This window comes from Erpetoichthys calabaricus, chromosome 7, assembly GCF_900747795.2.
Source record: "Erpetoichthys calabaricus chromosome 7, fErpCal1.3, whole genome shotgun sequence".
Classification (NCBI taxonomy): Eukaryota; Metazoa; Chordata; class Cladistia; order Polypteriformes; family Polypteridae; genus Erpetoichthys; species Erpetoichthys calabaricus.
In genome coordinates this window covers 166,868,189-166,888,637 of record NC_041400.2, presented here as the reverse complement: position 1 = coordinate 166,888,637, position 20,449 = coordinate 166,868,189, and the positions used below count along the sequence as shown (strand labels likewise).

General features: G+C 35.5%; 1 protein-coding gene across 3 annotated transcripts in view; it reads left to right on the top strand.

The window, feature by feature from the left end:
- The first annotated feature begins 222 nt into the window (after nt 1–222).
- Nucleotides 223–20,449, top strand: part of gfm2 (GTP dependent ribosome recycling factor mitochondrial 2) — a 37,705-nt gene continuing 17,478 nt past the window's right edge. The window contains exons 1-14 of one of the 3 annotated variants that reach the window (XM_051929511.1): nt 223–329; nt 2,235–2,399; nt 6,379–6,449; nt 7,401–7,461; nt 7,656–7,704; nt 8,842–8,939; nt 9,207–9,332; nt 10,005–10,093; nt 11,468–11,556; nt 11,888–11,948; nt 12,702–12,887; nt 14,126–14,206; nt 15,604–15,752; nt 18,894–19,034. In XM_051929511.1, coding sequence (XP_051785471.1) covers nt 6,384–6,449; nt 7,401–7,461; nt 7,656–7,704; nt 8,842–8,939; nt 9,207–9,332; nt 10,005–10,093; nt 11,468–11,556; nt 11,888–11,948; nt 12,702–12,887; nt 14,126–14,206; nt 15,604–15,752; nt 18,894–19,034 — 1,196 coding nt within the window. In that variant the 5' untranslated portion in view covers nt 223–329; nt 2,235–2,399; nt 6,379–6,383. Of the gene's footprint in view, nt 475–2,234; nt 2,400–6,378; nt 6,450–7,400; nt 7,462–7,655; nt 7,705–8,841; nt 8,940–9,206; nt 9,333–10,004; nt 10,094–11,467; nt 11,557–11,887; nt 11,949–12,701; nt 12,888–14,125; nt 14,207–15,603; nt 15,753–18,893; nt 19,035–20,449 lie in introns of all 3 variants that reach the window. The other 2 variants (XM_051929510.1, XM_051929512.1) reach the window with 2 other exon arrangements.

The following is a 20,449-nucleotide window of genomic DNA, read 5'->3' as shown; positions in this document are numbered from 1 at the left end:
TGTGGCGTCAGTTTAGGTAATGTTCTTCTCTGAGATTCTATTTTTCCTTCTTGTTTTTATTTGTTACTCTTATATGCCTTAAATAATTTCTACAATGTGTAATTTCAATTTGTATTGATATAATTATAATCAATAAACGTTTTAAAAAATATAGTCTATATGAAGCGTCTGTGTTCATCTCTTCTCTAGGATGCGACTGTATTACAACGGAACCAACGAGCGTCGGATTGTGTTACTGCCGAGGGGGCTTATTTTACAGCTACACAACACGTGTTTTCCCACTGTCATAGAGTATGATTGCTTTCTGCGGATTTTACTGTAATGATAACGTAATTTGCACCAAACAGTGGCAAAGTAATTAAACGCATCGCTGTTAATGGAATAAATAATGTTAGTGTAATTGCTGGATAGTGATTACCGACTTGACTGGTGAATTTAACAAGAGATGAACGAGCACAGTGGAGCGTAGTGCAGGTAAGATGAGTGACGGATTTCCAGTGACTGCCGGTCGGATTTGTGACTTATTTAGTGTTGTGTCCCGTCAGAAAAGCTGACCGCTAAAGGTCCATCTGGCATCACTGTCTGTTCATCTCTGTCAATGTGATAAAGTGTACTGGGAGAGTGAAGTGTCCCATTATTTTTGTAGAAGATGGACTTTTATTCATAGAGGTATAGGTAACGCGGAACAGAAGACCAAGTTAATAGCACGTTAGGGCTCTAAGATTTCGGTGTAATACGATTCTGCAAATATTAGCTGAGTAGAAAAATACATTTAGTGTTGGGCGAAGTGCAGTGTTCTCGTCAAAATAGTTCAGAGCTAAGGAAAAAAGCAAACCGTGATTACATAGAACAGCAGTTTCAAAGTCACTTAATTAGCGCACCAGAGTGGCGCTTACTTGTTTTACGACCGGGCTTTTAATCAGGTGCTGATTCGTTTCCTTAACGTTTTTCAGTCATGCGGATTTAAGTATGAACTGCAGTGTTTTGGTTAGCATCTGTTAGTTGTACCAGTATGACCAATTGTGGGCGTGATTCTTCCTTTAAATGTACTTATTTGGCGGACGTCTTTATTGAAAGGCAACGTACATTTGGTTACATTTCTTTTGTTTTTCCAGTTGGAGCACAGGCAGCGTTTGGAGGCCAGACGTCCCGGTTTCAGGCTATGTGTCCAGTTTTGGCTGACCACACGATTCTTCCATTTCACCAAAATGGTTGGAATCTTTGAATTGCAGATTCATTCACTTAAAAAACAACAAGAAGCTATATTCTACTTTAAAATCTAGAATAGTATCATAATAGTGTAACAACTTTAAAACCAAACAATAAGAACAATATAAAAAGCAAGCAACAAAATAAGTAATTCACGCATAATAATAATAATAATCATCATCATCATCTGTTGAATTTTGACAATAAATAGAAAAAAAAAATAGTTATACAAATAGAACCACATATAACACAGTAAAAGTGTGAGAACATTAAAATATGACTTAAAAAAAAAATAGATTTCAGTTTTGGATTAGTCTCCTGCAATTCCGTCCTTTCTGAAGCAATCTCCCATACATAATTATCATTTAACTGAACTGAGATTCAGTCTACTGCAAGTCTCTTGTCTGCAGTTCAGTACACAAACTTGCAATGGTTCTCCAGACCAGTTGGGGCATACTATTTCATTCAATCAGTCAGTGTACTGAGACGGTCATAGTCAGTCAGAGTGAACTGATCAATGGGAGGTGCTTGGTCAGTCAGCACACAGCTAATCTGTGGGAGCCAGAATTTTGGCTGGGTTGTAGGGGATCAAATACTTGTTTCTCTGAATGATATGCAAATCAATTTATAACTTCTACATAATGTGTTTTTTCTGGATTTGTGGTTGATATTCTGTCTCTCTCCAGTAAAATGAAACTACCATAAAAATTAGAGACTGTTCATTTCTTTGTAAGTGAAAAACTTTCAAATTCAGCAGGGGATCAAATACATGTTTCCCCCACTCTATACATATCATGTCTGTTGAACTACACTGTATGTGGAAACCCATATATTTTTTTGGCATTTACATCTGTCACTCTTTGTTCATCCCCACTTTGTGGATTTAAGTAAAGAAGCAAAGTTTGCAAAAAATGGAATCAAAATAATACAATGTTTGGAGTGCCTTTTGTATTTAATACTGTTACAGAAATACAAAACTTTCTTGCAAAAGTAAATTGCCAAATGGTGTATTTTTCTGACTTTAGAATGAGAGCAGAAAAAGGTGAAGAACAAGGAGCTGAAATAAATGCAAGCATGACTCACTGATTATGATGTTTGCTGAGATGAAAAATCTCTAGGCACAAAAGTACCACGTTTGAGAGCCTCTGAAGTAGTGCCATCTTCTGGTTCCTGATTTCCTGTTTCTTCAGGTATTTATAAAACACTAAGGCCGGGTTTATACTTCACGCGGCGTGACACATACCCCAGTGGACGCTCCTGCTATGCAAGCGTTTTATTTATACTCGTGCGCATACTTTACATAAATCTGGTAGAATCCGCCAGATGGCAGTGCAAGATATTATCACGGTGAGAACAGGTTCAGCTTCGCTGTGTTGTGAATTGCCTGAAACACCCATTAAATTCTGATGACACCTTACCGCAATATCTCTGTAAAGGATGTTTAATGATTAAATCCATCAATCCAGGGATGTGTCCATTCCAGCAAGCATTGGGCACAAGGCAGAAATAATCCGTGGACGGGGCATCAGCTCATCGCAAGGTGCATACAAGCACTCGCATACACTAGCGTCATTTTAGTGTCACAAAATCTGCATATTTTTGTAAGGAAACCGGAGTACACTGGACACACAGGAAACCCAGCAGGAAAACACGTAAACTCCAGGCAGGGAATACCAGCGACGTGACTCCCTGCGAGACAGCAGTGCTACCGCTCCGCCACCATGTCATCCCCATGTGTGTTATTATTAACCGTATTCATTATTTAAACGAAATTAACGATTTATCTGTAAAATGTAACATCCATACTTTAATGCATTTCATCATGAAAGTGATATCAAGTATAAACCTTAATGATTCTAAATGTGCAGAGAGTTGGAATATCGTACATTTAATGTGTTCTGTGTGGTGATCTATTGCTGTTTGCCGCTGCTGTTAGGTCAGGAGGAAGTCCAAGAAAAAAAAAAGATTGGTATGTGAGACTTTTAAAATGTATCGTGTCATTACGATTGGGACTATGCGACGCTTGAATATCAAACCACGACGAATGCATTTGTATGTCGACATTTTGCTTCACCTCATCGAACCATTCATCAAACATCGAAGCGTGCAAATTGATCTCGTAGAATCCACATAGCGACTTTCTGCCACATGTAGATAGTAACCAGAGACTCTGATGTCACATTCCAACTTTTAGCACACTGTGCCCCCTGATGTTTTGCTGGTACTGCAACTCGTGCACACATCGCGTTAATTTCTGAGGACCTGCTCAGAGGATGCGTCAAATGAACGCTGGGAATGCGTGGCAGCCATGATGCGTGCACGTACGCGTTCTGAGTGTGAAGTATAAACGAGCCTTAAGAATCTGAAGTGAGTTATAATTTGTTCATTTAGTTAGACGTTGAAATAGTTATTCAATGAAGGCTCTTGGATTATAAAAATGTAGTTGCTCATTAGCAGTCATTTTATTCTCTAGTGTCAGTGTTTTAGGCATAGGTTAAATCATAGGTTAAGAAGGCTACAGTTTACTGTCTAACAAGTCTGAAGGGGCTTCACAGAAATTCAGATTTGTATTTTTTTTTATTATAATTTCATATTTGAAAATCTCCATAAACTAAGCCCTTATGTAAGTCTCAGATGACCTAACATCCCCAGCAACTCAGTGCAAACAATTTGTGACCTTCCCTGTCAAAATCAAACAGTTCTGTTTTTTCTTAAGCTGTAGAGGCGGCTTATGTGACTGATGTGCCTTAACTTTGAAGTGTAATTCATATAATCCATCTTTGAGGAGTAAGGGACATTGGTTTATTGGACTCTGCAAGCAGAAAGGATATTCATCTTTTTTTTGCGTCATGTACCACAGCATTATGGAGAAAAGCAAAAAAATAAAAGTGACATTGTGTCTGAAGCTGCCGTACTTAAAAAGCATTCACACAGCCCTGGCACTGTTGGACAGCACATTGTTGGTTGTCAGGAAGAAGGATGAGCTTGTAAATTTTAGAAATGTGAAGCAGTGTTGGAAAGTCATCATAGAATTGTCTAATTTATCATTCCTTGCAATAACTGGTCATGTTATCTGACCTCCTCAGGTGAAAAGATCAGCAATTGGACTGAATATATATATATATATATATATATATATATATATATATATTTGCAGCTGGAGATCCACAAATCTTCATCAGAGGATAATGCTTAGACTTACAAGAATCAAAGGCAATATAAGCATTATCCTCTGATGAAGACCCCTGGCAGGGGTTGAAAGCTCAGGAATAAAAAGAACTTTATGATACGTGATTAATTTTTTCTCCCTTTGTGGATCTCCAGCTGCAAATATGCAAACCGTATCACAGACCTTCTTCCATATATATATATATATATATATATATATATATATATATATATACACTATACTGTATATTCAGTTTTCAATGGCAAAAGATGACTTAAAACTAAAAGAGGTATACACATTGCCTCTTAAATCGTGTCCTAAATGAAGGGATGTATATTCCACCTAAAGTAATGATACAGTACCTGCTAGTTTAAAGACTTGTTGAAATGACTGTTTAAAAATTGTTGAATGTAATTTTTCCAACTAAATTTAAACAACAGCATTGGATTTTTAATAACAACCAACTGCCTAGTTTTATAGGCCAGTAGTGGGAAATCTCATTTCTTTAAATCTTCCATTACAGTTGTTCTTCTGTTCAGTTATACTTCTAAATCAAATGACTACATACTGTCTTTCATGACAACCAATTGTGTAATTAGACTTAAACAGCTTTTTTGTTTGAATACTTGCTTAGTAATACTTTATATAGGATGGAAGAATTTATTTATTTATTTAACTTTAAACTCTGATTTGTCCATATTGCTCTATTAAACAGAGATTATAGTTGTAATAGGCAAATGTGGAAAAAATATATAACACTAGCTTTAAAGAGCTCTGAATTTAACTAATTTCACTGCTCTTGGATAAAGCAATACTGCATATATAGTATAATGGCGCAGCTAACTGTTTACTTCCTTGGCATTAATTAGATAGATAGAATTCTATCAAATTACGGTTATTTGCGACTTGGACTCAGGGTGACGGTAATGATCTGCTTTAGCAGTGTTATTGGGGGGGGGATGGGACAGTATTCTGCAGCCATCTAGTGAATAAAATAACACTGTGCAAAAAAAAAAAAGAAGAAAATCATGAATATTTTTATGCATTTTGTTACTGTAAGATAACTCCTCAATATTCAAATGGGGTGGAGCCTTCAAGCAAAACACAATGGCGTGTACACAAGAAGGTGTAAAGTCAGATGAATCATGTGATAGTGATAACAATATGAACTGGTCATCAGACATTGACATGGATAGTGAAACTGGGGCACATGGCCCTGTACGATTGATCACCTGGCGGTACACCGTGGTGTAAGAAGGAGCGTGGAAAAAAGGCAAATAATTGTGATCAAGCAGAAGGACAAAGAAAAACGTTAGCCCTCTAAGCACTCCTCACAACATAGTAACTGTCATTTGTGTCAGGAGAAATATGGAAGTCTATAAGCCTTGTGCTATGGTTGCCTGATATAACACAGTGGAGTGTATTGATCATATAGTTCAGGCACTGACATTCTACCCTCTCTTGTTCAAGCAACAGAAAAAATATTACAAGAAAGTGTTCAGAGAAACACACTTGTGCTGTCCTGATTATGATATTGGGCTGTGTGTGATTGTTTCAAAATATGCCACAAAAAGAGTGTGTATAAAATATGAATCAGTACAGCAGTGGGCACTAGACATAACCTTTCCTACTTTACTTATGTTGATGTTTTGATATCTTCATGTTTGTTACACATAATAACATTATTTCTTGTTTTAAAAAAAATTAAACATTTTTGATTTGTTTTTTCAGGGGTGCACACAACGCTAAAGAGGCTACTTAACAGTACAATAATAACAGACACCAATAACAAATCATAAAAATAAACTTGAAGTATTTTTGGCAAAGATTAATTTATAAGTTTATTTTGGTTTAAAACATATGGAGTAGTCTGTTTTTGAGTATTATTTATCTTCTTAACATCTACCCACCCATCCATTTTCAAATCCGCTTACCTTGAGCAGTACGCTGTAATTAGCCACTTACTAGAGATTTTTTTTGTTTTGTTTGTACTTTCATAGTGGTGATGATCTACAGAGAACACAAGATGCTGTTAAGAATCTGCAAATTGAAAATTTCCAAAGTTTCAAGTGTAAGTTTTGGACCAAGTTTATCTTTACACTAATGTGTATTTTAAAAGTAGCATTCTGAAAACCAGTTAGATTTTTTAAGTAGTGTATTAAGCAAGGGTGTTGTGTGATATAATCTAGTTTATTCAAGAAGGTTTGAATGTGTGTGTTTTATGCTGTAAACATCCTGCCAAGCAGCATCTAGGCATACATTTCAGTGCAGTAGTTTGTGGTAGTCCAGTAAATTTAAAACAGATGCTGTTGGTCCCTGCTTCTGTGGGATCTGAGGACACTACTTTTTCTTGTGGTCTTCCTTGCCTTTCTTTTTAATTCTAGTGAAGCAACACCAGAGCTCACAGTCATAGCTACTGGCACCTGCACTTACATTTTAAAGCACTCTTGCTAAGTTTGTATGCCTTTGAACTTTACCAACCTTTCTCCTTCCATTTAACACCTCACTTACCACAACAAACGCAAGTTTCTTTCTTTCTTTCTTTCTTTCTTTCTTTCTTTCTTTCTTTCTTTCTTTCTTTCTTTCTTTCTTTCTTTCTTTCTTTCTTTCTTTCTTTCTTTCTTTCTTTCTTTCTTTCTTTCTTTCTTTAACAGGGCACTGACCTGTCTTCATTCATCTGTGCACACTCTTAGTCAGTGGTGCTGTTCATGTGGCCTGTTAATTGTTTGTTATATCAACTTAATTTGCATAAACTCCCCTCCTAGTGCAGAACAGTCAGTTTACATTTGCATAGCTACAATTTAGACCCCAAAATACTGATGTATCAGGTCCAAAATTTGGACTGTGACGTGGTCCGTGGTCTTCCCCTGATCACAATAGTGAGTTGTGAAACTTTTGGCAGTGTGGATTTGTATTAAAGATATTTCATTTTACAACACACACACATTTTGAGCTTATATAAAGTACTCTGGCAAGTGTGAGCACTTAAATAGTTTATTATTGTTAATTTTTCTGTTTGTAGTTCCTGAAATCACGCTTCAGATGGAATCTTCAAGAAATAAAACATTACAGTACATGTCCAGGTAATTTCAGCATTAATTGTTGCTTTTTCTTGTTGATATGGCTTCCTTAATTGTGCAAGAATACTATTTTAAAGTTCTTAAAATCTGCAGTTTTGTACATTTAAGCAATCTGGACTAGCATTTTGAAGAACTTGCTATATAAGAAAATGGAGTTTAGATTAGTTTTATTTAATACTCTGATATTCTGTTTGCAGGTGATCAAGTCAAATCTGTGAGAACAGTTGTTAATCCACATATATCCAAGTGAGTACAATTCAGGTGTTTAATTATTGGTTGTATATTAAATTTAGTTATAAAATTTGAGTGAACAGTGCTGTCTCCCTTTACCTTAACTATTTAATTTTTTTTCTCAGTATGTTAAATAAAATATTTACATTTTTAGCACATGGTTAAAAATACATACTGAAAGGGACACTATAATCAGTTATGTTATTTGAAACTTTATATTAGCATGATGTTAATTTAGTCCATGTTATTCATGTGAAGCTTCACACTTAACATGTGTAGTGAGCTTTCAAAATTCATGAAACCTTTTTAGCTTTCACAGTCACAGGGACCTACAGCCTATGCTGGATGCACTGGAAACATGAAAGCAATCAAAGACATGGTCATAGCCTGTGACACGGCACACTAGGGCACACACCGACATACATGCATATTGGACTAATTTAGATTTACCTGTCAGTCCCAAATCTATAACTTAGAGAAGTGTAATGGAAACAGGAGTACCTGAAAGAAAAATTGCCTTGGGATAAAGTGCAAGATTTATGCAGATGGTTCCCAGGCCTGAATTCAAACCCACTTTCCTGGGGCTGTGATGCAGCAGTGCTAATCGGTGTGCTTCTCGGTATTTGCTATATGACTCTTTTTATTACAAATAATTCATTATATTGACATAAATGTAATTTTATAATCAAAAACTGAAGGAGCTATACTTATATTAAGTTATAAAGTTAATCTGTGTGTGACTTTACTGAATAATAGAAAAATAAAAAAGGGTAGATGACACTAATGCTTCATAATGGTTTGAATTCCTCTTTTTTCACAGTGTTTCCAAGATGTGCATTAACTCCTGCAACCTTAAACTAGCCAAGGTACTTTTCATTTAAAAGTGCATGGAGTTAATGCAAACAAGATGGATATTATATAAAAAAATCTTTGTGAGTTTACACTTTGCAGAAATGAACATTATGGGCAAGATATGTAATAATTTAAGTGCTATATAATTTTATGAAAGGTTTCTGAAAAACTTATCAACAAATTCAAAGCCAGGTTTCACTTGTTGGTTATACAGAATATTTTTTTTTCTTTTCTAATTTTTTTACTCATAAACTGAATGTGCAGAATTGATTTTTTTTTCTTTTTTTTCCATTTTGACAGAATTCGTAATATAGGTATCCTGGCACACATTGATGCTGGAAAGACTACAACTACAGAGAGAATCCTTTACTATTCCGGATATATTAGGGCACTTGGAGGTGATAATTATTATATTGACAGCTTGCCACATTCAGAAAGTTCAATTCTTTTTAAATAGTGTATTAATTAGTCCCTCTCTTCAGTGTGTGCTTATTTGCATTTTATGGAGTGAGGTTTTTCTTATTTTTTTTTCATTTGAAATGTGCCTCTTAACAGCTGAAGAGGTGCACTGTAGTTTTTCTTAGTACATAACAGCAAAACCCTGCCTGTCATATTTAAATACATCATTTGTGATTCCTTTTAACAGTATTTTTTAATTTATTCAGATGTGGATGATGGAGACACAGTCACAGACTTCATGGTGCAAGAGAGAGAAAGAGGCATCACTATTCAGTCTGCTGCAGTAACCTTTGACTGGAATGACCATCGCATTAATTTGATTGACACACCAGGTAGAAATTGGATACCAAGGTGTTTAATAATTGGTTTCTTTAACTTTAGCACAGTATAGAAAATGTGATTCTAGCATTAATTTTGTTTTTCAAATATAACAGTTATATTCAAGTTGTTATCAAATGTTATGTAAATAATTACAGTTTTTGAGCTGTTCAGACCTTAATGCACTCCTAGATTCAGTGTAATAAAAACTAAGTAGGCTGACGAAAGTGCTAATGTGATATATATGCTGTTGAGTGGAGTTTTTTTTTCCTCTCCTCAGTTGTCAACTACCCATAGTTCCGTGATCATTTTAATGGACAGAAACTCATAGGTTTCCTTCATGGTGATCAGTTTGTAACTGCTTTGTTTTTGCTGTTTTTATACAAATCTGTAATTAGTAATTTGCAAAGTGGTCATTGTATTTTTCGCTGTGAACTTGTTACAATGTTCTGAGCCTGCACTCCATGAAAAGCACTATTCAAAAATGAGAATATTTTTGCAGCTTTTCACGAATGCTTATAACATAAGATCTATCTATCTATCTATCTATCTATCTATCTATCTATCTATCTATCTATCTATCTATCTATCTATCTATCTATCTATCTATCTATCTATCTATCTATCTATCTATCTATCTATCTATCTTTAAACAGGGGTATAAATGTGTTTGCATTGCACGATAGGTCATGTAGATTTCACAGTTGAAGTGGAGCGAGCATTGAGAGTGCTGGATGGAGCTGTAACGGTTTTTGATTCTTCAGCAGGAGTTGAGGTGGGATCATTTTTACGTTTGATTGTTTGTTTTAGTGAATTATTGAGTTATTTAGCCCTAATTATACAGAATAATGGAGCTTATTTTCAGGAAGTATGCATTCTTGATTATCAAGAATATTTTGTGATCAGAAAAAAACCAATGATGTAATTTCGACAACTGCTCAACAATAGTTTGTTAACATTAGTTTATATTTTCACTTGTTTGTGATGCTTAGGTATTTTTGCCATGTTTGGATGGGTTATCGGCATCCTTGATCCACATTGAAATGGTGGTACATTTTGTCTGGTGTACTGTTCCATCTCCATTTTGGGAATGGTTTGGAAAAAAAAAAGCATTACAAAATGTTTCATAACAAATGAGTCACTGTTATGTCTAGTTGATCTAATTGTTCAATTATCTTGCCTACTATGATAGTAACGTTTAGGAAGAAATCAGAAATTTGTATTTTTTGCCTTTAAACATTTAACTTCCTTTTACTATTTTCTTTTTAATTCATGTTCTGGTTATTGAAGTCTTTAGTATTTATTTTATTTGCACATATATCTGCACTTTTTATCAATAATTGTATTTGGATATAATTAAGGTAGTAAAGCCCACAGAACAAATATAGTAAAAGAATGCCAAACATTAAAAGCAATGAAGAAAAAAAGTGGACAGTACTTTTTTTTAACATTTAAATATCATACTAGTACACTTTTCTGTATGAAAATATGAGACGGGGAAAAGGCCAGTTAATTAAGCAATTGGGTGAATTACAAGTAAAACTGGGCCATTGATCTTTGAAACAATTTGGATTGAAAACCTGCAGCCACAGGGGCAATGTTTTACACAGGACAATGAAGTCATATATATAGTGTTTATAGTGAACGTTTTAGTTATTCTACTGAATGTTTTGATTCTAATAAAAAAGAAAACAACCTTAAGTGATGAGTAAACTACAACAGATTTGCAAATACAAATGGATTTATAAATGCACATTGATAGATTAAAGAATCATTGTCTGAAAGTAATTTAAAAGAGGCATCTTCTTTGGGTTTGGACATTGGCATCAACAGATCTCTAGGTATAACGTGTGTCAGCAGTATTCAATAAAAGTGCATTAATAATTCAAAATGTTTAAGATGCCTAATTTAGCATATTATACAGTCTGTTCTGGTTTATTTGTTTATTATGTGAATTACTTGGCTTACACATAAATTTCATAAAACAATTTTCTAGATGTCGGATATTTTAAAAAACTGCTTCAAAAGTTTTTATTATACTGTACAAAACTTTTATATAGAGTATAGAAAGCTAAGGTAATTACATTATATGATTTGATCTAGTATTTTTATTTATAGAGCCTACTGAACTGATTCCCATTTTCTTTAGGCACAGACAATGACTGTGTGGAGACAGGCAGATAAACACCATGTGCCAAGGATCTGCTTTCTTAACAAAATGGACAAAATTGGATCAAGGTAGCCAAACACATTCTCTTTTTAAAGACGTTATCCTCCTCTCAAGTAACTAAAAATCATACTAAAAATATTTTTTATTTTACATCCATTTTAATGTGATATTTTGTTACAACTTCCTTTTTGCAAAGTGAATGCTGAATATAGAGAGGAATTATGGAGGATTTTCAGCTCTTAGCTAACAGGAGCATTAAATGTTATTATCTGTTTCCAAGCATATATTGTAAGCCTTCATATTTAAACTCATCAGATTAGATGGCTTCTTGAAACAGTTATTCAATGTGCTGCTTTTTTATGCCCTCTCAGAAATGTCACTATATTTTTTTATGTTTAGTTTTACCTACTCTGTTGAGAGCATCAAGAAAAAACTGCATGCCAAGCCCCTTGTTCTACAGGTAATTTTTACACACTTATATTAATATGGAAAATAAACAAAGACAAAATTCTATGATGCATGTTAGAATTAGGTAAACCATCTAAGATAGTTTAAGAGTGTTATGTTTTCTAACTATGGTTGTGTAGTTTTCTGACCAGCAGTCATAGTCAAATTATCCTTCCCCACCCCATACCATTCTTCTTTATTATTTCTCTCTGTACTTGATTATATTAAACACCTTTAACTAGCACTTTTGCAGTCAGTCGAAAATGTTAATTAAAGAGAGTTGGTCTGGGTGTGCTTCTTTTATATTGATGTCTTCTTTTCTCACACCTAACAGTAACTGCAAGATAAGATACTATTTTGGGTGTGATGCCCCCGTCAGTACTCCCAATATTCCAAATACTCTATACATTCTTTTCCATGCAGAAAGTGTAGTTTCAACATTCATTAATAGTAATATAAACATTTTTTAACGGGGCATAAATGGAGATATACAAAGGTTGGTATTGGTTGACAGTTTATTTTCCTATTATATAGCCCAGTGTAGCTAATTTGGAAAGGAACTTTTAATGATACGTAGTATTTTCCTAACCGCACAAACACCACACACATAAACCAAAAGAAAAATGTTCCCAGTTTGATTAAAAATAAATAATTTTAGTTTTTGAAGTGATGCTGGGAGTGGATCTAGCCCCATGACCCAAAGTTGGATTAAGGTGATGTGAGAATGTTCTGTTGTATGTTTCTTCCTATCGTGTGTCTTCTTTAGGTTCCCATTGGAACAGGTAAAAACTTTAAAGGAGTTGTTGATCTTATTACTAATGAAAAAGTTATGTGGGAATCAAATTCCAATGAAGATGATGGAAGAATATTTGAAAGGAAACCTTTGACTTCAAAAGATAACCCTGCCCTTCTAAAGGAAGCCAAAGATGCCAGAAATAATTTAATAGAACAGGTAACCAGTTTAAAATTTGTAAACAATTGTTTTGTGTCTCTTTTAAGGTTTCATTTTCCAAAAAACTTGAGGAAAGCTTAGTAACTTGCTTAGATTGGGGCTGGGTACATTAAAAGGGAAACTCTGACTTTTTTAAAAAGTTCACTAAAGTTCTTACTTACAACGTTTGGAGTATTTCCTCTGTGGCTTACAAAGTGACAAAGTTTGTTGAATGTGTACTACTAATTCAACGTATGAATATTCTTAAATATAAGAACAGTCATACTTTGGAGCTTATCATAATTTTTGCCAGATGTTTTACTAATACTCAAGGAGCACCTGGGACCTGAAATCTGGTCTCCTTATTGTGAAGTAATATCACTAGTACTGTGCGTCCATGCTGCCATTTTGCCCACTAATGTACTGGCCTTTTCTTAGCTCTGTTATCCATTGCCTTGTCTGTTCATTGTAAGACTCTGTCATTGGGAGTATTACAGTATATGTGGACTTACTGTATATAGTGATATTTTAAACCAAATAAATTGGAGTTATGGAAAGACTGGGTTAGATAGCAGCTGAAGAAAAATCAGATATTACAGAATAACTGTGCATTAGTAGTCTTTTCATTAACTTTGTGTCACAATTAATGACTTTTGTATTGGCCGATGAACATTCTATGTCCATATACAGTATGTATCATCAGAACCTTGCAACAACAAAGTTATTTTTTATAGCAAATGTAGGATATATGACAAAAGCTCTATGGCTTTAAAGAAAAAGATGGAAACAAAAAATAATTTTTTAATTTCTGAAAAAAAAAAAAAACAGTCCTCAGTAGAGTCAGATTCTTTCGAATCAAATGAATGTTCTAGAGACATAGAGACAGCTCTGCTCAAATAAGGAAACAATGTTTTTAATTGGGTCAGCACAGACTTTTGTAAAGATGATCAGATCTTTGTGTCAGTCTTTAAAGAGTAACTGTTGCCATGCATTTCCTGGTACTTTCCGAAAAGATTATTATTTAGACCATTAATGGGTAGTTTTATCACATTAAGTTATGGTCGTCATTGTTTGTAGTCTTGAGAAGAACTTGGGCAATTTTTTTTTTAAAATCAGTTTTAATGTGCTGCATAGAATAAACCAGATTACAAGAAACCATTTATCATTACTGTTTTTGCACCAGCAATTTGAAGGGTCATGGCATAGCTGCAAAACCACATTAATGACAACAGTATAAATAAGGTTATTTTTTTTATCAGGTTGCTGACCTTGATGATGAATTTGCCGAGATAATTTTGGGAGACCTGTGTGAAAATATTGATGCAGTGCCATCTTTACAGGTTTGTATTAAGTTTAAAGACAGCAGCATATGAGTCCTTTTAATTCACAGATTGATTATAGAAATAGTCTGCTTTAATAGGCTAATAATACACTATTTGAAATTAAGAATACATATTTCATTACTTTGAAATACAGTTTATAAAGCTGGTCTGGTGTTTACCATTTTACTAACCTGAAAAATGTGTCCTGGGACAGCAGTATGGATTCAGAAACTGTACCCGCCTCTTTTTTATTTTTCTTTTTTTTTTTTCTCCATTGTGTGTACAGTAAGAAGATTAAATTAGAAAATGTAGTATGTTACAAATAAACTACATTTTTCTGTACTCCTATCAGTTTTCTTTTTACACCTTTTTCCTCACGGGGCAATGGCAGCTGTAGAATAGAACAGCTCTCAGTGAAAAGCATGGACTTTAAATGGCATATCATTTTTTTAGATGGCACCCTTAATCAGTCACACAAACATTGTGTCAAATTTGAGTTGTCAATTTCCTCTTGTCTACACTAAGGGAGGAGACTGGTGTGAACACTTTCAACTTATGTAAACTCTCCATTTAAATAATCATTACCAGATTTGAATTATGTTCTTCATGCTGTAATAATAATTACACTGACTAGTGTAATTTATGTGTAGATTTTTTTTCTTTTAATCAGAGACTAGATATGGCATAAGCACACTGAAATGCATTTGATTGTGTACTGTAGAAATAAAAAAATATTATAATTATGGGTATTGGGTGGCATTGTGACACAGTTGTAGCGCTCCTGCCTCGTAGTGAGGCAACTGGGGTGTTCCTTGCATGGAGTTTGCATATTCTCCCCATGTCCATATGGGTTTCCTCTCATAGTCAAAAGACATGAAGGTCAGGTGAATTGGCGTTGACAAATTGCCCTGTGGTGTGCTCCTGTCTTGTGCCCTATGATTGCTGGGATAGGCTGCAGCTGCCCTGTGACACTGCTCTGGATAAGTGTGTTTGGAAGATGGATGGGTGGATTATGAATAGCAGTTCTGCCTCATGGATCTAGCATGGTGGGTTTGAATACTACACCCTATCTTCCTTGTGGAATTTACATGTTGTCCCTGTGTCTGTGTGAATTTCCTACCACATCTCCAAAGTGGAACCATTGTAGTTAATTGGCAACTCAGAATTGTGCCTGTGCTTGTCTGTGGCCCCCAGCATGGACTGATGTCCTGTCTAGGACTATTTCCTACTTTGCCTAACCTGTTATGACTTACACTTTTCTGTTTCTTACATGCAAAGAGCCCATATCTGATAACACTGGTATAATATTTCAGTATAAAGTAGGCATACATTACTTATTTTATTATTTTATTAAAACAGGAGTTCTGACCTTTCTTCTTTTTTCTTTTTTTTTTGTTTTTTTGTTTTTCACTTAGCTCCAGGCTGCAATTCGTAGAGTCACACTGGCCCATAAAGCTGTACCTGTTCTATGTGGAAGTGCCTTAAAAAATAAAGGAATTCAGCCCTTGTTAGATGCCATCACCTTGTATTTGCCTGCTCCAAATGAGCGGAACCAGGAATTATTGTAGGTATTTCTTTGAATCTGTAATTCAGTGTTGTCAGAAGGAGAGAACTACTTGGCAACTACTTGGCATAGCATGTCCAGTTAACTTCCTACCTATTTGAACAAAAAAAAAGTCCATTTTACTTCATTTTATTTTGTTAAAACAGGTAATCTGAAGATGGATGTGTCAACATTGACATTTATATTGAAGGTAGATTCGTTTTGAAAGATGACATAATGTCAGACCTGAAATAATAAAACAAAAACTATGAACAACTTGAAATATAAATGAAGCTTACAGGCCCTGTTGTTTTCTTCATTGTGCATTGGTAGCACAGTTTCTTGTCCAGGGTTCAAATCCCAGGTGTTGCCTTTGTGGTGTTTGCTTGTTATCCGTATGTTGGCATGGGTTTCCACCACATTCTCCAATTTCTCCCACAGTCCAAAGACATGCACCTTAAGTGGATTGGGGATGCTAAATTAGCGTTTGTGTGCGTGTTTGTGTGTGAGTGTGTTCATCCTCCAATTCACTGGCACTCCATCCAGGAATTGTTTCTTTGTTCCTGTCTTGTTCCCTGTGTTTGTGGCATTGGCTCCGGATCCCCCATGACTCTGCTCAGGATGAAGCAGGTTAGAAAATGGATGGGTGCTCCTTCAAAAAATAGAACCTGCAGCATGTGTGCTTTCTATGAAGCTTATAATGTAGGCACAGTTACAGTATTTGCCATTAGAGAGTCTTCTGTCCACATACTTTGTGTTATGCTCACAAATAAAGGAAAAGGACATTGCACCAAAGTATAGATTTGCACCAAAAGTATAGATTTGCTGTAAGAGGTCAGCCTTTTTATAATTATTTGGATATCATATTACTGAATTTTAAGAGGACTTTAGTGTTATATGTGATTTGGGAAACATGTTTTCTTTAGTGGTAAAGTTCTTCTCTGGAGCCTTTGATGTCTCTGTGAAGCTAGTCCCACTTCAAAGAGTGTAAGATTATATTCCTTGGCCTTTCTTTTGTGTTCATAATAAAAACGTTTATAAAACAGGACTACAAGCTAATACAGCTATTTTTTTCTCATCACTCCAGAGTACTATCTGTGCTGCTCACACTGTGTAAACCTTTTAGGCAGCCAAGATTTTCTAACACTGGCCACACTGCTGTTCCAGAGATATTCTGTGGGTTGGTTGGTTGGCAGCATGCGCTGAGACCACGTTGCCGCACCCACCTCTGTGCAGCTTTGCAAATGTATTTATGGTCTGTGCCTCTTCTTTTTGAAATTTACTTGCTTTATAATTGTTTTTTCTGTCTTTTTGAGTTTCTGTAGTCCCTCCTGTTCACAGTAATAATACTGTATTGCATAACTGGAATGTGTACTAATATTAAATTAAAATGCTTACTTTCAAAGTTACACCTGTTTTTGGGAATTTGTTATCAATCAATTCCCAACTTTTACTTTGTCTATCACATGCCATGTAGCCTTTTTTGTAGTTTTATGTTGTATATCTTGTCTGATTTATGACATTCATTTTGTGCTCATCAGTGCTGCCTTTTATTTGTCTATTTGTGTTTAGGGTGCAGTGGTGGCAAATTGTTGTAGAATTGTCGTAGAATTCTTGGTTCAAATACTGTCCCACTTGCTGCCTGTGTGGAGTTTAAATATTTTCCATGTGCCTGAGTGTGTGTTCTTCCAGTAACCTTGGGTTTCTCCCACATTCCATTGACACAGAGGCTTGTCTGTTTGATACGTTTCACACTGGCCTGAATGCCTGATGCTGACAACATACCTGTTTAAAAGATTTTTAATTTATTGATTAATTCTGCATTTATTTGTGTACTGTAATCTGTTTTGTTATGTAAAAGGTCTTTGAATGGTGTGCACAGTTTTAAAGATAACTTCACACATGGGTTCAACATTTATAATATAGTATTCATTGTAAGCCTTCAATTGTCATCTGATTGGCTATATTTAAGTTTTCGAGACTCTGGGTTTAAATGGATTTTTGTTCACAATATAAATAAACCAGATTAACATTGGAAGTAGAATTAATTAAAATTCAGTTCAGCTTTTCAGGTATATGAAATGTAATAAATTTAAGACATCTTAATATATAAAGAAACACATTATGGGATATCTTAAACTCATTTCAGGATACCTCAGATACATTTTAAGATATCTTAAATTCATTATGACACATCTCAAAGTCACTTCTTTGGACTTTCCTAGTTTTTCAATAGCACTTCTGATCATTTTAAGATATCTCAAACTGTACAGGAAGCTGTTTTGAGATATTTAGAAGTATATTTCAGATACCAGAAAACAAAAAGAACGTTGTTTTGAAATAAATGGAAACACATTTGACATATCTCTAACTATATTTTCGATATCTGGAGATGAACATTCTAATATGAAATAACATTTGTCCTTTTATAAATATCTTAAAGTACATACAGTATTACTATGTCTCAAGTGGTGCAGAAACCCATTTTGATATCTTAAAACTGAGTCAATGTAATCTTGTAATCTTTGAAACACATTTCGAAACATCTTAAAATGACAGAAGGTTCTGTTGAAAAGGTTAGCCATTTTAAGGGGAATATCTCAAATTGCATAAGTCAAGATACCTGGAAATATATCTGAGACATAACAAATCTGAAAGTGACTAGGATATCATTTTAGGGTACCTTGAAATGCAATTGAGGATTTCAAACAAAAAATACATTTAAGTTAGCTTGAAATAGACTTATATTGAGTTGTCTACAGTGTAATTCACTGTCAGATATCTTAAAATGCATTTTTAAATCTATAGTTAATTTGGCTGCCTATATCAAGTGTTTCTTTCTACTGCTCTGTTTCTTTATTAGAAGTATAAGTCGTGATCACTTTGTCTTTTATCGAGAATGGTGGGCTTTTACTTTTCTTTTTTTTCTGATCAGATGGATAATTCAGTTTTTTGTGTGTATGGGAAAAGAGCATCTAAATCTACACCTGCTTTATTTCAATCCTGCCTTCCAAAAGTAGATCCATAAAATCTATACAGTGACAGGGCTGTTTGTGTAAAGTACATGGTACCTTATTTCAGTAGTTTTAAAAACATGCTGGTCTGACCAACTGCCAATGATGTATTAACATGTGTTTCTTCTTTTTTTTAATCTTCATGTAGGCAGCACTATGGGGATGAATTGTGTGCTCTGGCATTTAAAGTCCTACATGATAAACAGCGTGGTCCATTAGTATTCGTCCGCATTTATTCAGGAACTATGAAGCCGCAGTCTTCCATCTACAATATTAACAAAAACATCACGTATGTACCAAAACTGATTTTTACTTGATATGTTGTTTTACTTTGCAGCATTGTGACGATGCGGGTTCGCTCCATGCTCCCATCTGACTTCTGGGAGCTCTTGAACCCGACACCGTCGGTAATGTCACTGATGAGCTAGGCAGTGAGGCACAACAAAGCAAGGGGATGGTGCAAAAGTGCTTTTATTTAAAATCAACAAACAAAAACAAAGTATCCAAATTAAAGTGCAGTGCATCAAAAATTTTTAAATAAATAATCCATTAAAACAGAGGTGAATCCGTGGAGGTTTAAATTCAATAAATACATCCTTTTAAAAAAAAACAATGAGGTTAAAATAACAGCTGGAAGCATCCTTTGTTTAAAAAATCCGGTGCATACTTCTTTACCCCGGCTACTCCCCTGCTTCTCCCTTCCGGGCCCCACATCAGGGGAGTCACCCTACCAGCAAAATGCAACTCCTTCAATACGGGTCCGGTAGCCCTCCAATCCCTGGCTACGTTGGGCTCCAGCCGGACCGAGACTTGGGTTTCTTCCCCCAGCGGCCAGGGTGCTCACGCTGGGGCTCAACACGGCCAAAGCCTCCACGACTGCCACTGCCTTCTTGGCGTTACGCAGTCAGCCGTCCATGATCCTGATCACTCCTGCTCCTCTGCTGAAAAGCTCAGCAGGAGTGACCCAATCCATCCACCCTGAGTGTTGGCCAAACATTCTCTCAGGGCTCTCCTTCCAGCTGACTGCCTTTGCTCAAGCGAGCCTGCTGTCGCTCGCTCACTCGCACTGGCTCCACACTTCCACTCCCTTAACCTCCATCCTTCTCCCTTAACTTTTCTGTCTACTCCTAGCTGCCTCGCGCTTCTATTTATTACGGGTACGTGGATCAGATGTTGCAATTAGCAGCTCCCAGCACCAATTACGGATGCGGACGACTCCTCACCTGTGCACTTTAGTGAGGACCGTCCGCATCACGCATCACACGGGAACCACTCTTGCCACACATACCACGTCCCCTTGCTAAGCCGCGAATGTGGTGATTATTTATTTAAAAGGTGGCCTTTTTGACGTGAGCTGTGGACCCTCTACACCACAAGCATACAGTTAAATTTTGATAATTAAGCCTTGTCAACACTGGGTAGTTTTTTGCAAGTAGTCAGACTATATTATACTTTATACCAAATATATAGAAAAGATTTTTGATTTTAGTGAATCAAAACAAAGTGTAAACATTTTACTACATACACTTCTTGCAGTAGGGAGTTGGTCCCTATTTGCTATCATGATATGGCTCAGTATGGTATCAAAAATGCACACCACAGCTGCTAGGCCACATCAAGTCTGCCATTTTCCATTGTGGTTGTAACTTAGCAGATGATGAATCTGTACTCCAGATAGCTTGTCCTCCTTTTTCCTTATAATTC